The sequence below is a fragment of the Centroberyx gerrardi genome, chromosome 13, assembly GCF_048128805.1.
Source record: "Centroberyx gerrardi isolate f3 chromosome 13, fCenGer3.hap1.cur.20231027, whole genome shotgun sequence".
NCBI lineage: Eukaryota > Metazoa > Chordata > Actinopteri > Beryciformes > Berycidae > Centroberyx > Centroberyx gerrardi.
In genome coordinates this window covers 2894907-2914693 of record NC_136009.1, presented here as the reverse complement: position 1 = coordinate 2914693, position 19787 = coordinate 2894907, and the positions used below count along the sequence as shown (strand labels likewise).

Sequence of the window (19787 nt, the reverse complement as noted above, 5' to 3'; positions counted from 1 at the left end):
TTTTGGTCAGAATCGATCGGTATGATGGAAAATTATGAAAGAAGATTCTAACAGCCCCGCTTGGTGTTGAATTTTATCTGAAAAGGTTTCACATCAAACCCATAGCTATATCAAAAGATTTCAAACTATCTACCTTAAATTATTTTAAGTCAAACTCTATTGGTCCTAAAAGATTTCACATTAAACCAAATAGCTAGAGATTTTAACTGGATAACTAGAGCTGAATATTTCAGTCTTTGTCGCTATCGAATAAGAACCCCAATATTTAATATTTAACCCCAATATTTAATATTTAACCCCAATATTTTAAGCTTTTGGCATCCCAAAACAGAGTGATTTCACATGCGATTAAATCTTGCAGCCTTAACCTTTAAGGAATTTGCCCAGTTTCGTATCTACCTAAAAAAAGATTCCCCATCAAATTTGATATCTTACACTGTGGCTATCTAAAAAGATTTCATGTCCAACACAATGTCGTCGTAGCTACCTAAAAAGATTTTGCATCAGCCCTAATATCCTCAAGTCACAAGCCTCACGAAATTTGTTTAGAAAAACAAGTCACCTGCAATGCAGGTAGCCAGGCTCTCTGTGTTCAATGGAAACTGAGGTAAAAAACAGAGCCTAAAGCGTTTGGCTTGCAGACTCCTGTCCAATCTCTCTGTTTCTGTGTCTCATTACTGTGATTGCTGTCATCTCTTCTCAGTCCTGTATCTGTCTCAGGTCAAGTAAGGCCCCATACAGAAAGCACTGCAATAACACAAAGAGAGATGGAGGAGACAAGAAAATAGAATTAGACGTAAAATGAGACAGCAATGAAGGGAGAAAGGGAGACAGGGAGAGGACAAAGGAGAGTGGGAAGAGAGGAGTTGAGTGAGATGAGACAGAAGACAGAAGAGAGGAATAAAGTTCAGAGAGCGTCTCACACTTCCAGCACACACCTCATAACTAAATCAAGACGGCCCACCTCTTCCCGTTTATTCGGGAAAGATATAACCAAAACCAAAATGAGGAGAGGAAATGAAAAGACGAAGGAAAACTCCAGCAGCTGGGTAACCAAGGCAACAGCGCTGCAGGTTTTCTCCTGGACATTAAAGCAGATCTCAGGGGGAGGAGGAAGAGGAAATGGCTAACTGTTTCACCAAAAACAAACAGACAAGCAACTGTTTGCTGTGGTAATGATGCCAGCAGATGTGTTTGTACTCCAATTTTTGCCCTCCATTTGAATTAAATGGGATGAGGGACAAAAAATGGTTGTATTGCTAAGGACCATGTGGTGCTATACTTCACACTGATATACACTATTATACACTACAATATTATATATTATTGTCTATTATTATCATATAGTATTTGACTGAAATTTGTAGTGAATCAACACAAACTAAATAGTGTATCTTTTTATTATTGAGATATGTGTGCATTATTAATATGAATTAGGGAACAAATAGAGGCAAAACTGATTTTAATAGTTCCATTCCTTTTTATTAGGCAAAAAACTGACTTTTGTGAGGGCGTACTGGTGGCTCACTTGGCCAATCTCCTGTCTCTCTCTACTTTGAACTGTCTAATAAAGTCCCAAATGCCCCAAAATAATATTAAAAAACAGAATGCAAACTCCTGTGTGTAGTGAATTGAAATAACTTGTAATTACTAAAATAATATATTCACACTGAAAATGCACAACTGTTTGTGAGTTTAACTGAAATACAGACGGTTAACTAGAAGGAAGCTGCTGGAAAACATCCTACTGTTGTCTAGACACGTACATGTTAATTTGTCATGGTACCACAGCAGTTTAGTACTGAATAGCAAAGCTTACAGATGACATTACTTTATTGAGTTCATGTCGCTTCTTTTTGTTTTTGAATCCTTAGTACACACAGACATCTGCCTTGACATTTGCTGGTGCTGTTTAATGGTGGCCATCGTTTCTATTGATTAACATAACGAGAGTCATGAGCAAAATCTATATAAAAACAAAAACCTAACCTACTCATTTGTAAAAGAAAGGGGGCTACAAGTAGCCTATTGATATCAGGATGTACAGAATTGATTCTGAATCAGGAAGAAAAAAAATGCGATATACAGTATGTATATTGTTAGTGGCTGCAATATGCATGTGGATGCAGTGATATCAGGTGAAAGCAAAAACAATGTAAAGTATCAGAGAGTTTGGCCACTGTAGTTCTATTTCACACAGCCCTGTTAGAGGGCTCCGCCTGTGATCATAGAAGTAGAGTTACAATGCGTAACTATCATTCCCAGTGCCATCCAGGTGAGCTGGTCCTTCCAGTAACCATAAAGGTTTCCTATGTTTCACATGTTTCCTAAGTTCCCCCGCCCTGTCAAAGGGCCCCCAACTGGCAAATCATGAATTGAAAAAGTTTCCCTCATCATGAGGTTAACATGCTCCAGCGGCCATATTACAATACTTTGTGTAGATTCAAGACTAAAAATCTGCCTACAGTCTTTCCTTTAGCAACTACTACTACCTAATTGGACATGCCATTTTCACCTATTCACGTGAAAAGGTTAGCTAACGGTTAGGTTTAGTTAAGTTAAACAACTTTGGTTAAGGTTAGGCAACAAAAACAACTTTAAATATAGCCGCAAGCGGCAATTCGAGGGTTCATACCTTTTTTGCGCTCAACAGAAGGAAGAAGCTCAATCGGCCAAAATTAAAGCCGCAAGCAGCAACGAGCGGGTTTCAGGCTTCACAAAGGTGAGCAAAGTCACTTCAGCTAGTTTCATTCTGTTTAAAGAAGGAGCGAGACCAATCACACACTTGTTTCATCATCACAAAGCCTGCAGCATTTCAATAATTGCGCACTCAAAGTTCCGCCATTCGTCCCTCCTCCATCGGATTTGAACGAAACTCTGTGTGTATGTTTAGGAGATAGCGCGGGATGTCTCCGGTGAGTTTAATCAGGATTGCTCAAAGGCATCTTGAGTTATGAGCAAATATGTGATAGGCCATGCCCACTTGCACCGATCAATACGGCACTTCAGATTTTGGTTAATACTCGCCCCCAGAGCATGCACACCAATTTTGGTGAAATTCCGTCCACGGGGTTTTCCGGTACACGTTTGTGGCATTTGTGGCACCCCCTATGGGTCGGGCTCAAAATGCTTTGGGAGACCTATTCCCAAACACGGACTGAAGTTAGCTACCAAGATTTATGATGATCGGACAAATGGTTAATGAGTTATGGCCAATATTTGCTAAGCCCCGCCCTTTGCGAAGATATTTTGGTTGATGTTTTTCGACCGATCTTACTCATTTATAATAGAAATGTGTATCGCAGTCCCCTAAGGCTGTATACCAAATTTGGTGTTGATTCGGTCAAAATCCAAAAAGTAGATGTCACATTACTTACTACTTTTTCACTTTATGCAAATTAGCAAAAAATCCATCTAGGCGGACCTTTATGGTCCAAATAGCATTTTTGTAGAGCACATTCAGCTGGACTTGTGTGTCAAATTTCAAGTCAATCGGACTTATGGTGTGAGGGGCGTGGCCTTTCCAAAATTAAATTTTTGGGCCTTAATTACAGCGCCACCTACTGGCCGATTGGGCTCATATTTCTCGGGAAGCATTTGCAAGTCACTTCCAGTTATTGGGCCAAGTTTCGTGGTTTTCGCTCATTCCAGCTCACGGGAATTTGAGCCACAGCGGAAGACAAATAATAATAATAAACCAGCACAAAAACAATAGGGTTCTACCCCTTTGGGGTATGAACCCTAATTAAGGTTCAGGTTAACGTTAGGTTTAGGCAAATAAAACTTTGGTTATGGTTAGATAACCCAAAACAATTTGATTAAGGTTAGGGTTAGGTTTTGGTTACAGTTAAATAGAAAACTTCTTTGGAGGAGTTGAGAATTGAACCTGGGTCGTCGAAGTTGAAGATAATTGTATCCGTATTTCTCTCACTTTTTGTGTATGGGGCATATATTTGCATTTTAAGACATTGTGCGTATTTTACAAAATTTTGGGAGACCAGGCTCGGAAGGTTATCTTATAGTTAGGAAAAAAATTTAAAAGTTTGTTTTCAACAATCCCATGTATTAGTAAGTTTTCTTAGGTTGAAGAAAGTTGAGAAAATATTTCAAACTATTTTGATGAATATCAACTTTTTTTTTTTTTAAATTATAGGTGCTTATGTATAAGCCAAAAAAGTACATTGAAAAGTCTGTGTGTGTGTCTGTGTGTGTGTGTATGTGATTTCAGCTAATATACCAACGGCATATGGCTGTGGTGCTGAAACGGATAGTGCCTCTGTTGGCTTGAAAAGACTGTGGCTATTTGTCTCATGTAGAGAGACTGGGAGCATGTAGGGATTACACATCTTTACACTAACAACACCTAACAACCACCCACAGCCTTGGTCTCTGTTTGACATCATGCAGCCTACTGTTAGTTATGAATGAATTGTGGATTTGTTATTTATTCAGGTTACCCTCATTGAGATTAAGAATATCTTTTTGAAGAGGAACCTGGCCAAAAACCTGCACAAGCTTACAGACACTACAACAAACCTTTCATTACAGCATCAAATTTTTTTTACAAACAACAAACATTCAACGTTTCGTTATAGCGCAATTTAAAAATGTAAATGCAACTATGGGTCAAAAACATTTACAAGTTTCACTTTCCTCCATACCTTTAACCATTGCTTTAAAATCATTCAATGAGACAAGCTCCTGTAATTTCAGGTCCTTCTGGTGCTCGTTCCATGCTAACCAAACTCTGTACAAGCCTTTTTTACATTCAGTAAAAGCAAGTTTTGTGAGTGTAGCCAGTAATATTTGTTCATATGCTGGACAATATACGTACATAAATAAGATGGGAGTTATTTCAGTGTGGCTTTATAAATAAGAATATACCAATGACTCAGCCTACGTAATGCCAGGGACGACCGACCCACTTTCCGATAGAGAGTACAATGATGAGTTAAACATGTAGTTTGTAACGAACCTCAAGGCCCCATGGTACACAGTGTCCAGCAGACGCAATGAAGCCGCAGGTGCATACATATATAAAATGTCTCCATAATCTATTGCAGGTAGAAAAGTAGCTGAGACAAGCCTTTTTCTCACCTCAAAAGAAAAGCAGGACTTATTTCTAAAGTAAAAACTAAGCTTGAGTCTAAGCTTTTTCACCAAGGACTCTATATGATACTTAAAACGTAAGACCATCGTCTATTGAAAAAACCCAGGTACTTATAAGTTGACACTCTTTCATTCGGTTCTGTCCTGCATTGTAGTAATACGAGGTTAAGTTTGGGGCTCTTTCTTTGACCTGGTAAATACCATTAGCTTGGACTTATCAGCATGTAGAATAGCTTCAGCTGACACAGCTGCACTTGTACAGGATTAAAAGCACATTGAAGGTCCTCATTGTGCCCTTTTTAATGTTTCAGATAATAAATGACTGTGTCATCTGCATGAAAATGAAAATATTATCATATTTTTATATTAGGCTATTTATATAAAATGTGAAAAGAAGTCCAAGGGCTGAGCCCGGTGGCACCCGCTTGTGGATAGTTAGATTAGATAGTTAGATTTAATAAATATGTTATGGGCTCAGCTATAAAATGAGCAGACAATTTCAAAAGATAAGGGTCCAAACCCTCAGGACCAGATGCTTTTTTTTAAGTGGCTGTGATGAGACAATTGGCCTTACAGACAACCTGGACACTCATGGAGTAAGGTGCGGATCTTCAGATGGTGATATTATGGGCCCATGTGTTCCATCTATTGCTCAGATGACATTTGGGAATCCTGCTATGGAAAAGAAATCAACTTCGGTGGTGTTGGGAGAATGATATTTTGTCTTTGCCTTTGGTAACCAGGCAGTGCAATACTAATGGATGATTGTTATATCCCTGCTATATATGCCACTATCCGCTGAAATGACCGCAAGGCCAAGAGGATGGCATGACTCTGGTTTGTGATTCCAGGAGAGATGCAATTGCATGACTGGACAACCTATACCTATTTTTCACGTCATACTTGACCTCTAGGTGTTAAATTCGATGTGCAATCTGGGGTGATATCAGCAGTATTTGCTTTAGTACATCTATTGGAAGGAGTCATTATGATAATTTGAATAAGTGCCACCGCAAACCTTTAGCAAATATAGGGGTTAGCATCATACAAAACACAGGTAATAAACTTTAATATATCAAGGGCTAAGTCAAGAGGAAAATTAGCCCCCGTCTCTATTTAAGTTAAGGAGAGATAAGCTTGCAGACTCTATGTCCATTGTCCATAAATCTCCCTCTCTCTCTGCTACCCCTGTAGCAAACATCAGTCAGGAACTATACTTGGCCATTAGGCTGTCAAAGAATCAAAAGACCCATATCCAGGACTAAATGCATCAGAGCACATCTCTCTTTCTCTCTCTCTCTCTCTCTCTCTCTCTCTCTCTCTCTCTCTCTCTCTCGATTTGTGATGGTCCAACCAAAACCATGGTTTACTGGTTGAGATGGTTTACCGATATGAAGTGATGAGCACTAACCAAGCAAATGGTCTGCATGGCAACTTGGGTGTCAGGAATTGTGAAGAAATAATAATAATGATAATAATCGGGTGCCACCAAATAACCAAACCAAGACACTTGAAAATGTGGGTCTTGATCCTCTTCCAACAGAACTGTAGTGTGGCTCATTAAGAGTGACAATGTAATGGCCAATCAATTCAACGTGTGGCCAAGCAATTCAAAACTCAGACTGAAAGTAATTACATTACGGTACTGATTGTACTGATACAGTAAGTTACTGATTACAGTTTTATGGTGGTAATCCTCAAGATCCTGTTGTTAATGATTTTGTTGTTTTGTTTTTGTTGGTGCAAAGCGCCCATTGTTGTGGTGTTTTTGCACTACACTTCCCAGAGATCAGTGTCAATCAAACAGTATAAACACACTCGGATGTGTGTTATATCAATTTAGAGTAGCAAAATGGACTTGTATTTATATGAAAATGTCATTCATTATTACTTTAAGTGGATAAGTGGTAATTTGTGAGCAATTACTTTTTTGAAAGCCACTGTGGTAATCGCGGGTGGGGTTGAGCATTGTTTGTAAGAGAGAGCAATTGGCACCTAAACCATATTAATCCTCAAGTATAGAGCGCTTGTTTTGTCAGGAGGTAGAGGAGGGAAGCTGCTGCTCCAAAGGCCAAGTGAGCTACTGTGAATGACTTTATTTTGTTTCATGGAAGATACTTCCTGAAAAAGGAATTAGACCGTTAGTTGCTCAATTATACCCCCTGTTCCATGTTCACTGTGTCCAGGACCTGCAAAGAATGTTGTAGCCATTTTCCCCAAAATGTGGTCGGTATCTTACCTCCATTGTCCTTCAGAGTGAAGTTGGGATTAACTGTATGCTCAGCAGGCAGAGAGAAGGAGAACTTTCCATTAGCAAAGTTGTCCAGATCTGCTGCTCGGATGGTCTGAATCACCTGGGTGGAGACAGAGAGGAAGAGGATATGTGAAGGAAGGAACAAAGAAAGCAAGGGCAGGGAGGGCAGGCAGGAAAATGTGATGTAGGGGGCCAAAAGCGGGCAGGTCAGACCAGAACAAACATGGAGACATTGCATACTCAGTGTAGTTGGTGAAACAATCCACTCTGAAATGCTTTCCACATAATCATAAACAAAATGAGTAAATTCAGCCACCGGGATGCAATCGTGGTGTTTTAGGAAAAGGAAACTGTTTTTCACTGCCGTACCATGTTGCCACTTGTGCCACTTTGAAAATGTATGCCTACTGGTACACCATGCAGTAACTCCTAAAAATATATTGTTTTCCAGGAGGTAAAGCTAATGGTATTTTGATATAAAAAGAAAAGAAAAAAAAGTTTTGGGGGCATTTATTGATAAATAGGTTTACATTATGATATGGAAAATTAGCTAACAAGGTGAACAAGTCATTTTTCATTCATCGTGTACCACACCCAGACATAACAGTGTAACAGGAGTGAGAAGTCAAATACTGTGTAATTTAGTGTATTTCTGTCAGGAAATGTATTTTATAGTTTTTTTTGTCTAAAACACAAAATATGCAAATGAAGAAAATTACTTTTTTCTTTAGAGAAACTTTGTTGTGTAGTTAGGGTCAAGATTCAGTCAGTCTCTGGCTGGCTACTGCCATACTGTACAAGCATCACCAACTAGTACAAAAGCAATGATCAAGCAAAAATTAAGCAAGTGCACTTCAAATGTTTGTGCCAAAGACATACAGTATATTCTAGACCTTTAAGCTTGTATCTGCCACTGGTTCTCACGCACTTAACACAGCAAACAAGAAATGAATATTAAATGCACTGTATGCCCCAAAACCTAAACATTCAGCCCTGATCGTCTCATAAATCAATTATGCAAATGTATCTCATTCCTCAAATGTAGCAGAAACATTTCTGAGGCCAGAGTGATATTCCCAGAAAGTTTCTTAGAGTTAATTTATTGCAATGCCAGAGAGATGGGGGGGGGGGGAATGAAAAGCGCCCCCTCGACATTTACTGTTAGCATGCGTTGTCTGATGCCTGAAGCCAAGCTAACTGATTACACTCTCATATAGCACACACACACACACACACACACACACACACACACACACAAGCTTAAATTTGCATTCAAAAAGAAAAATATAGAGAAAAAGAGGCAGAGAGACAGATACAGATAATATGACTTAGAGATAGTGTGTGATGTGAGCTTGTGTGTGTGTGTCATGCGACTCCATTCACGCCTCTGTGTGTGTGTGAGTGTGTGTGTGTGTGTTTACGAGTGAGGAGAGCTATTGCTGCGATGCAGATCTGTGCTTTCGTGCTTTGCTTCACAGCAGGGCCAAATCTGAATGAGGGATGATAAACACTTTTTGTGAGCAGAGAGAATGGCAGGGTGGTGTAGGGAGAAAAGAAGAGGAGAGGAGGTGAAGATGGGGAGCCAGACCGGTGTTTGGGTTTAATATGATCGTCTCTGCTGCTATCTGGCCCGGCAGTGGAAGCATCGGCACGCTCTGCAGTCTGAATAATTTATAGGTTCAAGGGGCTGCAAAGTCTGCAGCTTGGCTGATAAATCCTCCACTGATGGTGTCAGACACACAGCAAAAAGGGGACGGATCAGTGTGTGTGTGTGTGTGTGTGTGTGTGTGTGTTGGGTGCATGGGGGTGCATGTGAGAGAGAGCTCAGGATGAGTGTGTTTGTTCGTATCTGTGTTTTTATGCATGTGCTCAGTGGTATATGTGTCTGTAGTTGTGTTCACGCATGCTTGAATGCATGCATATTTTAGGAGTATTTGTTTGTTGGATGTGTTTGTTTTTGAGAGCAGAGCTTAAAGTTCTGTTCACATTTTTGCACCCACCTCCGCCAATGAGTTCTATGGAGACTGTATTTTTTCACCTGCACATCGCTGTGCAGGTGACCAGCACCACATTCGGCGCTCGCCCCATCAAGCCTCCCAGAAGGGGGGGGGGGGGTTGCTCCATCCACAGGAGAGAAGGTGGCCCTGGCAACACTGGACTAATTAAATCTCTCCTTTTTTGTCTTTCAGTAGAGGCTTTAAGCAGAGATTTAAACATACAGGCACACAGCCACATGTGGGTTTCCTGAAGCTTGAAAAGGCCGTTTGTTCTCTAATGAACTGAACTCAATCCTGACAGGAGGAACACTGTTGCAGCACCGGTGGTGCATTTTGAGATTGCCTTTTTCTGGATGGTGGACCAATTTGGTGTCAAAATAAAATACAGACTGAACCAGAGTCCTCTCTCTAGTTTGTCCTGGTTACAACTGCACTTTGCTACAAGGGGCAAGAGTACTACCTGGGATACCATGGATGTCAGGTTTGAGAGGTATTCCAGCACGTCGTCTACATGTAAATATAAGGTGTGGATGGAATCTCTGACATTCAGTTCGCCTCAAACCTCCTCACATTGTCTATGGAAGAGCAGTTGTGCATGAAGCCGATTGCATCCATATCCACTACATCATGGCATGTTTGCCTCAACACCATGTCACGTGTCAGGATGAGACACTTCACACTATCACAAGCTGGTCTCCTTAAAATTTGTGACATGAGCATGTGCTAAAATGCAAATAATGTTCTCCATGAGCAAAAACTCAGACAACCTGGGTTAAATTTTCAACTCATGCAAAGAAGTTTTCTACTGTGAGTGAAATTTTCTTATTCAGCAAAGGTTTTTCTTATTCAGCCATGAACAAAACCATGTCCTAACCACATTGTTTGAGTGGCTTAACTTCACAGAATTGTTTTAAATGTCTTGCCTTAACCCTAACCTTAACTGAAGTTGTTTTACTTGCCTAAACTTAACCATTAGCTAACGTTTTCATGTGACAAACACTTGAAATGGTGTGTCCAATTCATGCTATTGTCACATAATCCGGCTGTGGCGGAGGATTTTTCACATTATTTGTGTCCACAACACGTAATCTGCATTTCAGGGTTCATGCTCATTTCACAAAATGTTGTGACTGTTACTCCTCTATAGCTGAACACCATCAACCTAATACTCTTTTAATCCAGCATTAGACCCTATTCTAGACAGATCATCAGCAAGAAATGACACTCCCTCTCTAGGAAAATGTAATACTAAGTAATAGCAAAATACCTGCTTGGTTTTTGGATTAGTTGATATATGGCAAGAACAAAATGGTACTAGTCAATTTTTTTTTGTAGAACAAATGATTTCCTTGTTCCATCATCTAAATCACACTTGCTACCCACCTGTGAATATCTGGCCAAGACTTTATGAATTCATGCTGTTGCACTGGTTACAATTCCTATCTCATTCAATCTTGCTGGACTTTTTTGCTTCATAAATGAGCAAATTTATATTTTCTGTGATACAGAGTATCTTTGGGTCCATAAAAAGTCTGAAAAAATCGTATCAACAATTATATAAGCGTGAGACCTTTCTGAAGTATTGAAACATCTTATATCAAGTGATAAGAGGTTTTAGTTTTTCGCCATGCAATGACAGGTTTCTTTACGCTGCATGTCCACTCTTAGATTGCTGCAATACAGAACAGGGTTAGTAGTACAATATGCATCCTATCTGCTTTAATAAACACAATTGGACCTCATTTCCCTTAACAATGAACTTCCTGGTGTCCTTTTTCTTATTCTATCTATTTATAGTTTCACAACTTTCACTAGCTATGTTCAAACAAATAGGCTGGTTTTGCCTCATTTGCTCCTTTATTTTGGGTTTCAGATTGGTCTTAACTTCAATTCCAGGTAGCATTAAAAAGGTCTTAAAAAGTTTTCAATTTGGATTTGTGAAAGCTGCAGATACCATGTGACATAAAAATCAGCAACCATGGGACACTAGAGAAGATATCTTAAATGCACCAGCTAAACTCGCATTCAAGCATATTTCTTCCATTAGTAATATCATTCCCCAGGGCTGATGCATCAGAAACCCACCTGTCCATTTTTGGTGCTCTCACACACAATGACATCATCGTTGCCCCCAGCGATGGATGGAATGTTGTCATTGATGTCCAGTACCTGGATAGTCACTGGGACGTGGCTCACCAAACGTGGGTTGTCTGAAAGTAAGCACAAGACACAGTTTGTGGTTGTTGCTGCACGTCTCCATTTCAGAAATTGACAAACACCCATCCATAGTTTGTGTATTTGATCACATGCAACATCTAGTGCATGTGCAAAACCCACTGGAAATAGCAAACTGTGCTCAATTATGTTTACAAACTGTCAGAAGAAAAAAACGCCACAGTCATCGCTGTGGTGTTTTTTAAGATGCAAAGCACCTCATGGATCCAGAAACTAACTCACTCACATTTATTCATTGACTCACTCACTGTTATGCCACTAGTGTCCATTATGAGCCATGGCACACAGGATGGTCTGCAATACTGTAGGGTGCTTCACTGTGTGTCCTTGTTTAATTTTGTCTCTGTCTTTGGTGCTAAGCGGTCATTACTGTGGTGATTTTACACTGTACTTCCCAGAGACCACTTGTCAATTAAACATTATGTCCAGTTCTGTGATGTCTCATTCCTTGGATTTTCTGTTGATGAAGTTTGAGTTTCTTTGGGTGGCGCTCTATTCTTTGTCTGTTCTGGCATGGCGGCTATTGCTGCTCATGCTAACTACCCAGTTCTTGATCCAAAGAAACCACTGTCGCTGCTGCTAGAAACATTAAACACATACTTTCCTTTTGGGTGCTTAAACAAGTCAAAGTCTGTAACGCTTGCTGCTTACATACACCAATCCACTCAACCAATGGAATTACAGCTTAATCCCCTTGGACCTTTGGAAAGAGGAAACGAGACATTTGGTCTACTTTGGAAACTAGACATCTGGAAACTAGACATCTAATTTCCACCCAATGTGAGAAATAAAACAAAGTGTTCAAGTGAATTTAACTTGTAGACAGACAGACGTGTCTTGGCAATTTTCTAAACTGGCTAGCAAACACAAATTCATCTTTGTAACTGAAAATGACTAACATTAGTCTAATGTTCGCTTGCTAGTTAGCATGGCAAGGAGAGTGAAGGAATATGTAGGAATCTATCTAACTTAAAAAGTTGCCTATAGACAGCCATCAAACCTGTAATATATTAATGCATGCACTGCTCTATCCTAACAGACCCAAATGGAGGCAGGAGGATCAGCCTCAGATGAGGAGACAGGCCAGCGGAGTTGAGGTGAGTAGATGATGAAGAAAGTTAATAAAGCTAAAATGATTGTATGTCTGGTTTTCCTTAAGATGAAGCTGAAGCTGTTGTTGGTACTATCATATAAAAGTGATGGCCATCTCCTAACTGGTACCCATGTACACAATAATATCATTCAAGGTAATGTTGTCCATTCTATCAATATTATAGGAAAGACAGCAAGAGATTCAGGGAGTCAGGGTGAAGCCCTACCAACCAAAATCCAAATTCATTGTGGTGCAGAATCTGTTAGACAGGACACTGCACTACTCATGGCTTCATTATAGCCCTATGTATGCAGTTGTTAGTGCTAAGTGTGATGGAAATATTCCATCAAATTATAATAATTAAAGTAATAATGCAATGATGGTCTTTGAGCAAATATGGGATTGTATACATAAATGGGTGATATAGCCTAATGTTGGATGGTGCAAAATTGAGAATAATAATAATGATAATAATAATAATAATGATAATAATAATAATAATAATAATAACAATAATAATCTTTATTTACATTGCACTTTTCAAAACAAAGTTGCGAAGTGCTTCACAAACAAAATAAAATCACAAAGTGCTTCACAATCAAGTCAGATAAAAGAACAAAGGGCGGAACAATAGGTCAGTGAGGTAAAAGTAATACAAATATATAATAATAAAAATAAAACACTGAAAAGCAAAAAGGTATAACAGCCATAGGGATAACAACAAATGGATTAAAATAACAGGCAAGGCAAAAGGGTCAAGAAATGAATAGAAGTCAAAGGTTATAAAAGGCCTTATGATAAAAGTACGTTTTAAAAAGAGATTTAAAAGATGATACTGACTCATGCATACAGGGTTACAATAAAACTGCAGCAACACTATATGCAACACTGCCATGTAGGGGTTCAATGAAATGTGCAGTAAAAACGTGCACAAGCAACAGAAAGGTTAAATTGCTTGGCTCATCAATAGGCTAATCTTTACAATTTAGCTTGAGATATATCTGATGAACATTTGGATATACCTTTCATGAGGATAACTTTTAAACATAGCTCATACATCTAAAAACACCTTTTCTTTAAAAGAAATCCTGTAAAATGTAACACAGAGGTATGTTATATGATCCTTAATTTTATCAATTTAAATTTGAAGTTAAAGACCCTAGCCAAAATTCAGGAAAAAACACCTAAAATTACATACCCAAAATGAATCAGGGCCTCAGCCATAAGGCCTATATGCATATTTCTGGTCTCCTTTGATAGGTAAGAAGCTAAGGAATATGAATCCATTGTAAGTAAATCTATATATATTACCATTCTAGAGTAAATGGAGATTCAATAAAGGAAAAAAAATAAGATTTTCATCCTCGCCTAGTATATAATCTAAATTTCAAAGGCAATATCACCATTATAAGCAATATCCCATGGATAATGATGCAACTGAATGTCTTCTCCTACACTTTGACTACAACTGTAACTGTAAATTTGATGAAAATACACTAAAATACAACATTTATGATACAATTTATAAAGATATACTCAGGCGGTCTCCATGGTTTGGCCAAAGTGTCCATCTGTGCTTTTTGTGTTTTGACTGTTTACTGGGAATTTTACTTCAAAATACTATTTATTTCCATATAGCCATGTTACAAATAACAGAAATCTCCCCAAAACATTAAAATAGTAATAAACACATTGAATATTGATCAAGTTTGATCAATATTCATATATGACTGAATCAGGGCCACAGAGCTCCATTCTATACAGGCAGATTTATGGAGAACGCTTGGGTCCTCCGTGTCATGTGACCTATCCTTAGATTCCTCTCAGTCAGTGGAATCAAGTGGTATAAGGCTCATTGGTGTCAGTACTTCGATACAGCCACCAAATGGCGATGAAGAGCCTGAGCTCCCACCGTAGGCTGGTGAAAAGCCCTGGATGATCGCTATGACTCCCCGTCGGTCCAAAGTTACGGTAGAAACGTGAGTAACTAAAATCTGCCATTTTTGGTGAAAATAACATAAGCCTTGGTGAAATATTTTGGCAAGAACATAGATTTTTGTCAGTGTGACTGTAAAATGTGAAGTTTGACTGCTACGTTTCCCCGGAAATAGCGGAAGTTGTGTTGCTCGGATGGTGGTGCGTTGGAAAGCTCGGAATTTCTAGTTTCCAGCGATACCAAGCATGTTATTGTAGACTGACGAGAAAATTGATCGCAACTTGCTCTTAGATTTACGAAGTTTATATTTGTATGACTTTATTGTTAAAATTCTTCATAATAAGACATAGTTTGGACAACATACAATTGGTTTACTGTTTCCGAAAGCTCAGGACCCCATGTTTTCAAAACAGTATAACATTCATATCTTCTATAAATAGACTTCATCTTCCATTGCGATTTTTCGTAACTACGCCACGGGTGAGGTGGTACTGGGACATTCGGGTAGAACTGGTTAATGCGAGTATACTGATATAGTGTTTCTGTGAAAAGCTCTATTTGAATCACAGTACCTCAATACCTGCAAGTGATCAGAGTATTATATGGCCTAATTTGTTTCTGAGGGTAAATAATGATAAAACCACCACCAGAAATTGGGTTCTAGTTATAAAATAACTTGGATCCCTAAAAAGATCTTCAGTACAAGAGGTGCTACGAGTCAAGCCAAATAATGTACTAAAGTGCAGTGAGCAAAAAAAACTCCTTGGGGAGGACCCCCAAACCCTCCATCTTAAATGTCCCTACAATTTCTAAAATGCCAATGTCAATGACACGTCTTTTAGCTATTTGTGTCATGTTATTTATTGTTTATTGTTTATTTTGCTAAACTGAAACATGGATGGATACCATCTGTGTAGCTAGCTAATGTCATGGAAATTAAAGGTTGGAGGTAAAACAGGGTTCAATACATGTCTTTTTGAGTATATTATATGAAAACCTCTGTAATGCTAAGATTTTTATTTAAAGTAGATGGCAAAGTGCTATTCTTTTTGACACTAGCATTGTCACTAATGCTAATCGCCCCTAGCATTGTCGCTAATGCTAATCGCTGTTAGCATGACAAAGCTATAGTTGACCTTGAATAAAATGCTAATAACCGTTACTAGCATCATTGCTAATGCTAATCGTCGCTAGCATGCTAGCAATGTTAACTTTTGCTAGCCTTTATTAGCCTTTCCAGGTTATTGGGTCATATGTGTGTGCAGGCTTTCAAAGTAGGAGCATAGTTTCTCAGATCAGATATTCAGGTTTAATGATCAATGTTTTAGCTGCATTGTTTTCATCAAGGCGATATCGCTGAGACATTGGCTCATAAGTGTCAGCAAATTGAGAGGACAGCGTGCAATTTTTTATTTTTGGATATTTAGGTAATAGTCTGCATATTGTGTGCGCTTTCTGCTACTGTGATAATGAGGCTTAAATGTGCATTTTTAAGTCAGCATACTTGTTTAAACCTAATTGGAAATGTAATAGGGATGCAATCTAATGTCCGCATGTTATGCTGTGTAGATGGCTGTGTCACTTTGAACCAGTTCCAGAGACAGTCTTGGTGGCGTCCTGTGCGCAAAATTATGACATGCTTTTCGTAGGTCTTAAATTCTGTGCACAATCAACAGATGATAAAGGCCACCGCCTCTTGATAAATCACGTCCGCTGCCAATTTCTATAAATCCCTCCTTTTATTTTGCACCTCAGCCTTGGAACACCCACAAATACATATGCAATTAGACCAAAGTGCAAAAAACAGTGCCCGCAATGCACCCGCAATGCGATTTGCACTGGTGCAAATCTTTAGTAGATCTGGGCCTAAATGTGTTGCAGCAGAGTGGACTCTGAGTGGTATTTTATGCATGTAACACTTTCAGAGTGGGCTACACTGTTTTTTTACGTTCCCTCCTTACTCCGCACTTAGGGGAATACCCTACAATACCCTGATCTGTTAACACCCCCTTTTGGAGTGCTGGCCCATGCACTCAGGTGCAGACTCCAGCCAGTTTCTTGATTTGGATTTCTCATAATTCTAAAACGGCCGAAAATGTTGAATATTTTCTTGACCGATGGGTGGAGGAAAACTATCTACAAATCTAACTGTTTTTAATGCACAAACACATGGCTGGATTGAAGAATGGCAAAGATTCTTTTATAGTGTTCTCCACAGAACAGAAGATGAAGAAGCAAGGGTATGAAGCTGTTCCATTCCTGTTTTTATACCAGTTCTCTCTTCCTCCTTGTGAACTTAAGTTCTGTGCGAGTGTCCCTCCATCATACATCATACAGAGGCTGCCTCTCATAGCGGATGTTATATAATCGAGTATCACAAGAATACTTATGCTCTCTTAATTACGCTTTCTGGATAACTTTAATTCATTTGAATCATTTGAGCGTTTCTATTGGTTTACAATACACTAATAAAAGATATTGGTTTCCTACCCCAAATTGCACAGGAAATGATTTATCCATTTAACAAACATGAGAAACCAGCAAAAAGATCACTCAGAGAAATAAGTCTAGATGGAGCTAAGATTACAGAAAGAAATGTTAAGTGTCCAACATCCGTTTGATTTTAATGAAATGTCCAAAAGTGACAACGGTTGAGATTACAGTATGAGAACAAAACAGATTTCTCTGTCCTCAGTCCTCATCACTGGGTCAAGATGGAAATCAGGGCCATTAGTACAGTATCAAAGGCTATGGACATTGCATCGCGATTGTGACAATCCGCCCTCTCTATATGCCATTAGTTTCTTTACAGGAAGTTGCTGAATAGAGCTGGGTGGGTAGTTTGACCTCCCCCATTTTGCCATCATTTATTTTTGTTACTTTGCTTTCACACTTTACAACACCTCCACACCATCATCTACACCCGGGCTCTCCAACTGGTGGCCTGTGGGCCGGATACAGCCCGCAATTGATTTTTTACTGGCCCTTTGATTAATTCCCATGAACTCAGAGAAAAACTTTTCATCCATTATATTTCATCTGTATGTACTATTGGACTTTTCCTGCAAATGCCCATTTGTCCCACCCTACAGCCAATAGGAGTAGCTACAGTGATTAAACGTCGATAGTGCGCAGGGTCAGAGAAAAAAACTACCTGCCTGCTGTCTCCTGCTGCACAGCGGGCTAGCTCGCTAGCAACACAATCGTCAACAAAATGTCGCTTTCTACATTAAAAAAGAGGGACGTCGATACAGAAATTTGTGCCAGTTGGTATGAAGCCTGTGTGCTTACTGTGCAGTGAAACTGGTTTGTGATTAAGGAATACAACTTAAGGGTCGGTTCACACGGTAATGGTGCATTCCATTGGAAGTCGGAGTCTTGGGTGTAGTGTATGGTCTCCCTTATTGTTACAAACCCATAGCCACTATTCTATTCAAAATAAATCAAATTTATACAGGTACTCTTAAAAATGCAGTAGTTCAAATGCACTAAGAATCTAATTTGTATGGAGAATTACAGAATCTGTTTTCCACTGTGTTGTTGTAGTTTAAAGCATGTCTCAACAGCACTGCAGTCAACATTTTAGCACAAAATTGGCGATGTGAGGGGTGACCAAATTGGTCCAAATTGGTGGCCAAATCTGAATTCAACATGAGTTATTTGAGTACAAACCAATCACTACTCCAGCAACAACTCAGTGAAAAGTAAGCCAATTTACCCATCTCATCTTTACCCACTGTTCTGATGTAAAAAGAGAAACAGCATGAATTCATACAATTAAGATCCACTGAAATGAAAGAGGCTGTCATTGAAGCTTGACAGAGCTTATTAAAGGAATACACCATGAATCTTATTATTTAGCCGGGCCATTTAAGGCCATTATACTGAATCTGAAAAGCAAATTTACCATGGACCGAAGATGGACGCCATTTAGCTTTGAGACCACGATTGCCAGATACATGTGCTTCTTAAGCAAAGCATGATAACACAAATTAGAAGCAAGGCAGAAGTATCACTACAGCGCTTGTAGACTGTCAAGAGCCTTCTTCACTCCCACCTGTCCACTAACAGGGGAACAAGCTGCCAACCTGTTGCTTCATTTTTTCTGTCAGTGTTTTCTCTAATAGCTTGCCTCGTGTCATGTCTCGTCTCAGTAAGGGTTCCTTCTAACTTTTAATTAACAATAAAAAATATTTACAACAATACTACAACAATAGTGGAGTTTAATTTTATATCCGAGGGTATATCCAAGCAGCATGAGCATTCAGATTTTGAGTTTACAAGTTTGAACGCAAACCTGTGCAGTCTAGGTCATCCTGCACGGCTTGTGAGGATGTAAGAATATGATATTCTTAAAATACTATACTTTTGAAAAGTTTGAAATAAACTTAGAGGTAATGTGTGAAATCCATGAATTCCAATTGTGGTCGTTTTAATTTCATTTTCTTTTTGAAAATTGGAAAGGTCCTGTTAGTTTGCAAGTTCCCCGACCACAGTGCATAAGAAACAAATTGATAACTTCATTGCATAGCTTCCGACAAGCATCGTGTCAGCTACGATACAATGAGAAAACCAACCAGGCTTCTCTGAAAGCAGACTGAAATGCCACTAATACATACTGTTTCATTATTTAAAGGCAAATCTGTTTGATCCCAGTTTAACTGTAAGTTATTTGCGGTTAGTATATTTCTGCTTCCAGATTTCACTCTTTCCTGCAGGGATAAAAGGACACATGGCTGATTGCAGGGATGAAGGCACTTATCAGCACTGCTCACCAATTAAGGGCATATCCCTTTTGAACCACAACATCCATCTATATGTGTGTGTGTGTGTGTGCATGTGTGTATTTGCATGTGTGCATGCATTTGTATTAGTGTGTACATTTGTGCACGTGCATGCGCACCTCTTCTGATTTCTTTCTGATTTCTATGTATACATTTGTGTATGTGTGTGTTTGTCTCTGAGGGATGGTGATGCTGCAAGCTAAAACCCAGGTAGCTAAAGTATAATTCCCTCTTTAAAGGTAACCCGGTCACTCCAAACCCACATTGACTGGTTGATGCCTCTCTTTCTCAACCTAATCCTCTTTAACTGTCTCTTATTTCTTGAATTCATACTCTTAAGGTCAATATCCACCAGAAGGAAAGGTTTATGGGTAGGTAT

General features: G+C 39.1%; 1 protein-coding gene across 1 annotated transcript in view; it reads right to left on the bottom strand.

Annotated features, from left to right (window-relative positions):
- LOC139922516 (cadherin-18-like) overlaps positions 1-19787 on the bottom strand; it is a 119581-nt gene that overhangs the window by 13029 nt on the left and 86765 nt on the right. The window contains exons 8-9 of the mRNA XM_071913048.1: positions 11446-11570; positions 7349-7463 (exon numbers count right to left, since the gene is read on the bottom strand). Of these exons, the coding sequence (XP_071769149.1) occupies positions 7349-7463; positions 11446-11570 (240 nt within the window). The remainder of the gene's footprint in view (positions 1-7348; positions 7464-11445; positions 11571-19787) is intronic.